The sequence below is a fragment of the Castanea sativa genome, chromosome 5 (genome assembly GCF_040712315.1).
Source record: "Castanea sativa cultivar Marrone di Chiusa Pesio chromosome 5, ASM4071231v1".
Classification (NCBI taxonomy): Eukaryota; Viridiplantae; Streptophyta; class Magnoliopsida; order Fagales; family Fagaceae; genus Castanea; species Castanea sativa.
Genome location: NC_134017.1, coordinates 60,950,016 through 60,957,328, shown reverse-complemented (window position 1 = coordinate 60,957,328; position 7,313 = coordinate 60,950,016). Strand labels below are relative to the sequence as shown.

The window sequence follows — 7,313 nt, the reverse complement described above, 5'->3', positions numbered from 1 at the left end:
TTAGATAGTACTAATGAGTATGGTAATTAAAATAGGACAAATCTGAAAAAGATACAATTTTATTTCATGCTGTATAGAAATTACTGCTCTTAAAGTGTGTAAATAAATTTGATAACAAAATAAATGAACCAAAATTCAAAATCTTAGTGTTAAACTTTGCTTGATTCCTTTAAAACTCAAAGTTCGGTAATGTTTTTTTTTTTTTTTAGTGTTAAACTTTGCTTGCTTATTTATAGTTTTTTGAAATACGTGTGAATGAAAAAGTATGTGAAAAAATGTGTAAAATTATTTAAAAACTGAAAATGTGTGTTTTAATTACTTCACCAAACAAACTCTTAGTATTTATTAACTAAAAATTGTTTATTTCTTCTTTTACAAAGAGACCATAGGTGTGTGTCAATTGACAATTTCCATTTTTTTAAGTCTATGAGGACTAACTTAATCTTTGAGAATGTAGTAGGTGTAATTTTTTTTTTTTTTAATTTAACTTTAAAATTTGACTATATATTACGAGAAGCTTTAACTAGACATAATATTATTAAAAAAAAAAAAAAAAAATTCAGGGGCTAGGTGGTGCATGGCTTCTTGCAACGTCTTCTCCCATAGGAGAATATTTTAAATTATTATTGTGATTTTCCGGATTGCGTGGATCAAATTGAATTAGATAGTACTAATGAGTATGGTAATTAAAATAGGACAGATCTGAAAAGGATGCAATTTTATTTCATTCTGTATAGAAATTACTGCTCTTCAAGTGTGTAAATAAATTTGATAACAAAATAAATGAACCAAAATTCAAAATCTTAGTGTTTTCTACTCTAGCCTAATCTAAGTGTATATGTGTGTGAAGCTCCTCCTAGAGACTTGAACCCCGACCCTTACCCTCCACACCCCACAAACACTTATACATGTGGAGTGACCGCTGCACCAAGGGTGTGCAGTGGTCAAAATCTTAGTGTTAACCTTTGCTTGATCCCTTTAAAACTCAAAGGTCGGTAATGTTTTTTTTTTTTTTTAAAGATAATTACAATATGATGCTAATCTCGCAGCTCAAATAATTTCTTCCCTAGATCCTCAAGCATTTTGTGCATAGAAAGATGTCAATTCAGTTATAAGTCCTTTGACAAGGTCGGAAAAGTATGATAACAAAATAAATGAACCCATCTAGTATCGTGCAACAGTGCTCAACTCCTTTGTGACCCTATCTTCGCCTAACAATTTTGAATTATGTTATATGTTGTGCCCATGAAGTTGACCTCATTTATTAAAATATTAATATTGTCTTACGTAAGTAGCATGTAACAGCTGATCAACCTGCATTGTCTGTGAACGGAACCAAAACACACACACGCAAACAATCAAACAATGAAACTAACGACCAAATGAAAAAAGTCTAACGGATAATGCAACTTGTTGTAGGAGAACCCGAAATGAAGAAATGTACGTGGTGGCAGTAGAAGCAAAAATAATCTGTTATAGTACTCCTTAATTGAATTTAGGTCAAGAGCAGCGGGCGCAGAGAGGCATGTGCATGACATTGCAGATTTGGATATGGGATATAGAAATTTCTGATGCATATAAGAATTCTATAAATGAAGGTGCTTGATGTTGCTATATATGACAAACATTTTTTTAATATAGGGCTCTGATCAATAATAAAATGATTATTATATGATGATTTTGTATTCAATGATTTGGATTCTCAAATCTCAATGTCTAAATCTTACGTTCCTATCTCTTGTGTGTTGAATTTTCTTGGTCAAAATAAGAGGTGGCTTACAAAATCATCTCATCTATTGTTCAACGAGTTTCTTAGCCGGCCAATCTCTATATATATTTCCACCCTAGCTAGGCGATTCAAGTAAAAACTCAGCCTCTCTTACTAGGCCCAATCCAATATACCAAATATGGGGATTTTAAGGGCAACAATGCTTCCATTGCTCTCAATATTTTTCCTACTTTCTCTCTCAAGGCAAGTATCAGCTTCTGAGTCCTTTATTCACTGCCTTCTAAACCATTCTCAGCCATCCCATCCAATCTCTGCAGCAATATATACTCCCAACAATGGCTCCTTCTCATCTGTCTTGCAAGCCTACATCCGAAACCTTCGATTCAACACGACCACAACTCGTAAACCTTTTCTCATTGTCACTGCTTTGCATGACTCTCACATTCAAGCAGCCATCGTTTGTGCTCAAACGCATAACCTCCAAATGAAAATCCGAAGTGGAGGCCATGACTATGAGGGGGTGTCTTATGTGGCAGAAGTCCCATTCTTTGTCCTTGACATGTTCAATCTCCGATCCATTGACATTGACGTGGAAAGTGAGACTGCTTGGGTTCAAGCAGGAGCAACTCTTGGTGAAGTTTACTATAGAATCTATGAGAAAAGCAACACCCATGGTTTCCCAGCTGGGGTTTGTCCCACGGTTGGTGTTGGAGGCCACTTTAGTGGAGGAGGCTATGGCAACATGATGAGGAAGTACGGCCTCTCAGTCGATAACATTATTGATGCCCAATTAGTTGATGTCAAAGGAAGACTTCTGAATAGAAAATCCATGGGAGAAGATTTGTTTTGGGCTATTAGAGGTGGTGGAGGAGCTAGCTTTGGAGTGGTTGTGTCATATAAAATCAAACTTGTTCGTGTTCCAGAGATAGTAACTGTTTTCAATGTTGCAAAAACTTTGGAACAAAATGCCACAGACATTGTGTCTAAGTGGCAACATGTTGCAGATAAGCTCGATGAAAACCTTTTCATCAGGCTTATCTTGGACGTGGTAAATGGCACAAATAAAGAGAATACTGGAAGAGCTACATTCTTCGCTCTTTTCCTTGGTGACTCTGAGCAACTTCTCTCTGTCATGAACAAGAGCTTTCCTGAATTGGGTTTAAAAAAATCAGATTGCAATGAAACCAGCTGGGTTCAATCTGTGCTTTTCTGGACAAACTTCGCTCTTGGCACGCCAAATGAAGTTTTGCTTAGTCGAGTACCTCAAACACTAACTTACTTGAAGAGGAAATCAGACTATGTGAAGGAGCCGATTTCAAAGGCTGGGCTGGAGTTGATTTGGAAGAAATTGATTGAGCTGAAATACGTGGCACTGACATTCAATCCTTATGGTGGAAGAATGAGTGAGATTCCAGCTGAGGCAGCTCCTTTCCCTCATCGAACAGGAAACCTGGCAAAGATTCAGTATGCAGCAAATTGGAATGAAGGTGGGCAAGAGGTTACAGATTACTATATAAATTTGACAAGAAAGCTTTACAGTTTCATGACTCCATTTGTGTCCAAGAATCCAAGGGAGGCATTTTTCAACTATAAAGATCTTGACTTGGGGATTAACCATAATGGCAAGGCAAGTTACCAAGAAGGAAGAGTTTATGGGATCAAGTATTTCAAGGGTAATTTCAACAGGTTGGTAGAGATTAAGACTAAGGTTGATGCTGGTAACTTCTTTAGGAATGAACAAAGCATCCCTACTCTTCCAAACAAGCGGAAGTAGAATGTTTTCTGCAATTTGATTGCTTATTTGATGTACTTTTAGCTACTTCATCATCAGGGAAAAAAAATACATCACATGGGTAAATAATTTAGTTCTTTATATATTGAAAAAAAAAAAGCGTTGTTATTTTTTGTTATGTTTTGACTGAAAATTTGATTACCAAATTAAGTTATGAAAAAGAAAAAAAAGAAATGCACCAATATATGTTATGTAGTTTCTACTCAAATTTTGTTGCGTTTAAAAAATTATTGGGGCATTTGTGTTGGGTCCCAAATAATATTATCACAAAAACTATCAATTTAAAATATTCACCCTTGGTGTGATGGTCAGTTCACAAGTATAAGTGCTTGTAGAGTGTGGGGGGCAAGGGCTAGGGTTCAAGTCTCCAGGAAGGAACTTCACACACATATACACTTAGATTAGGCTAGAGTAGAATTCTATCTTGTATAAAAAAATAATAATAATAACAATCATAAACAAGAATACAGATATTTATATCAAAAACTCATTTTCTTTGAAGGGAAAAACTATGGGATAAACTCTAAATCAATTCACTATTATTAAATCGATTACAATAATTCTTGTGTATGTCTCACGGCTAAAGAAAAGTCTTTCTTGTTTTTCTTTTCTCTCACATACACTAATTGTCTCTCTCCATGATGGCAACACTTCTATCATATATGTTCAGTTTAATATTTATACTTCCATCACATCACAGTTATGTAATATATATATATATTTTTTTTTGCTTAAAATTCCAAAAATAATTAACAATTTTTCAATGATCTTCCAAAAATATCCTCTCAAATTACTAAACAAAATTTTATTTATTTTTAATTGAAAAAAACCTCAAAATAATTGAACACAAATTTATTTCATTTTCTTCCCATTTCTTACCAACCAAACAATTCAAGATCCATAAAAAACTAAAAAAAAAAAAAAATTCCTTGCACTTTCCTCACTTTCTCACCTACCAAACATATTATACCCATTTGACAAATTAAAAGAATACAAAACTCTATTTTACTTTCTTTTATTTTCTCACCAACCAAACAACATTTACAAAAAATAAGACAAATTTCATTGACTTTCTTATACTTTCTCACCACCCAAACAATGATCTACCCAAAATAAACAAAATTTCCAATCCAATTTCACAAATGTCTCTTACAATAACCAAGTTTCAAAATATATACATTCACAAGCAATGCACCAAAAATACAACTGTGTATTTTTCAAATCTAAAGAAAAATTACTAAGTTTGAAGAGAACATAAAGATTTAAATAAGTTCTATCTTCCAGGTAAACAAACAAGTCATAAGAAAAATAAAAGTGAGACCAAGAAAACCAAGCCCTAAACAAAGCAAATCAATTCCAAACCAATCTAGCAACAATGCCACTTTCGACATCTCCAGAATCTTCTTGTTGAAATCTAGTGATGAATAGGCCTAAAGAATTTTCATAATTCAATAGTTACAATAATAAAGAAGAGGGATTCAAACAATACAAGAAACTTGAATATTTTTGAAAAGTCTTTATCTGTGATCACTAAAAACATTGCCATGTTAACCTTATTTTTTTGCCCACTGTGTAGTAAAAGAAGAAAAATTGGTGCAATTATTTTAACGGTTAGTATAATTATAGAAATGTCACATTCATCGAGGTGTTTTTCTTTCCTCAAATTTCACCTTTTAATTTTTTTTTAACTTCAATTTAAAAAAGAGGACAAAAAAAAAAAAAACTTGGACAGAAATTCTTCTTTATCAACGGCTCTTGGCCTCTTCGAAAGATGACATAACATAAACACAAGGGTCATGAGGACTAGTTTTTTTCATCAATAAGATAAGACTTAAAGTAGTGGATGGTTTCATGGACCATGCTTTTATAAAAAGAAATGAATGTGAATAGAAAATTCTAAGGGTTATTTATTTTTTATATTTTTTTATGAGAAGGAAATTTAATTGAAAGACTATCTCTAATTATATTGTGCTTTAACCTTTTAGAACACATATATCAATATTACACATGAAAAAATAATGAATTTAATAATTAAAACATTTGAAACCAAAATTAAGCAAAAATCCCAATTCATTAATGAAAAATAATCCAAAAATTTCAATTTTTTTCAAATAAAAAATAAATTAAGTAAAGATAGACTTATATAGGAATTTGGACTGATGAATCTAATTTAGAAAAATATTATCTATGATCTAAATGGGTATAGGAGGAAGTATAAATTGAATTTAGTTCGACTTTCGAAGAAATATAGTCATGAAATTGTTCATAGGAACCTTAAATTATATTATATAAAAGGATGTGGGAGGAATTCCATATTCTACAAAGTTAACACAAAACACAAATATATCTTTAAAATATAAGCATAGATGAACACTGATAAAGTCTTAACAATCAATAAGTAACTTGGAATCAGACTGCACTACTGCACATGAAAGACATGTTTTGAATTAGATTGTTCGTAGTGATAGTCATTTGAAAAAATCAAAACACTTACAATATAAACATATAGAATAACCAAAATCCAAAACACACAAAATGGTTCAAAAATTGAGAATTAAAAATAAAAAATAAAAAACCTACCTAAGAGAAACCAAGAACTTAAGTAGGTGTCACGTGTTTTGCTTCTCTATTGTAGACTTCCTTTGATATAATATCCATACATGAAAATTTAGAAACAATTAACAATAAATAAGATGAGTTTATCTAATCAAAACTATCATATACAAATACATATGTGTAAGTTCTAAATTGAAAAAGACAGAAAAACAAAAACAAAAATGTAGCGTGCAAGAAGGATATATATATATATATATATATATATATATATATATATATATATATATATATATATATATATATATATGTTTTGAAATTTTGATAATAGATTTTTAGTTGGATTATGATTTAATTTCCTGAAACTTAGATAATAAAATTTTAGCTAAATTAGATTATTATTAAATATTATCATTTGATTCGAGAAAATATATCCTAATAATTCTTTAAATAATTAATAAAACGTAAAATGCAACTTGAGGGTAAGGAAGTTAAAAAAAATTTATAACAGACTTTTAGTTTGAGTATTATTTAAACTTATTAAAAATTTAAATGACAAAGGTTTCCAAAAATTAAAGTATTATTCCTGTAGGGCGGTTCCTCAACCCCCACAATGCCAATACAAATACATATGTATGGGCACAGGCGCTTGCAGACAAGTGGATTTCCTCATGAGAAGTATGCCTCAGCCTTAGAGTGGACCGGGCGGAGTGTGAAAAGTGGAGTCGCCACCTAAATTAGGTCTAGAAACCAAATTGGGCCTTTCGGACCATTTACATATATGCATAGGTCTGCATACCAGACCGCCCGACTTGTGTGCCGGTCTCAATTATGTGTTGATAGGTCATATTTAATTAAAGAGTTTATTAAGAGAGTTATAATCCTTAACTTAAACATATATCATGTACTTAATTAAAAGGACACACACAACATGTTAGACATCATATTACAATATCGGAAAAAATAAAATAAAACACAATTAAACAGATTATATTAATATGGAAAACTAACAATTAAACCAAAAAATTCAAGGAAAAATACAAATAAAACCTAACATGGCAAAACTTGATAAAATCAAATATGGAAATCAAATAAACATTATTAATGAACCTAAAACTTGATAAAACAAAATCAAATAACATGTAAAAACGATGAATTAAATAGAAACAAAATTCTGCCCAAATCTGGGTTTGGGGTGCGTATGCATACTTAATCATGTGTTCGCATGTTCAAAAACAC

General features: G+C 31.5%; 1 protein-coding gene across 1 annotated transcript; it reads left to right on the top strand.

The window, feature by feature from the left end:
• Window positions 1–1,856: 1,856 nt before the first annotated feature.
• On the top strand, window positions 1,857–3,814 carry LOC142633474 (berberine bridge enzyme-like 8). Its single transcript, XM_075807713.1, has one exon. The coding sequence runs from the start codon at window positions 1,908–1,910 to the stop codon at window positions 3,501–3,503; it is 1,596 nt and encodes a 531-aa protein (XP_075663828.1). The 5' UTR covers window positions 1,857–1,907; the 3' UTR covers window positions 3,504–3,814.
• The last annotated feature ends 3,499 nt before the right edge of the window (window positions 3,815–7,313 follow it).

Bases quoted from the DNA above. Each gene is read 5' to 3' on its own strand.
- LOC142633474 (XM_075807713.1), top strand. From the start codon at position 1,908: ATGGGGATTTTAAGGGCAACAATGCTTCCATTGCTCTCAATATTTTTC.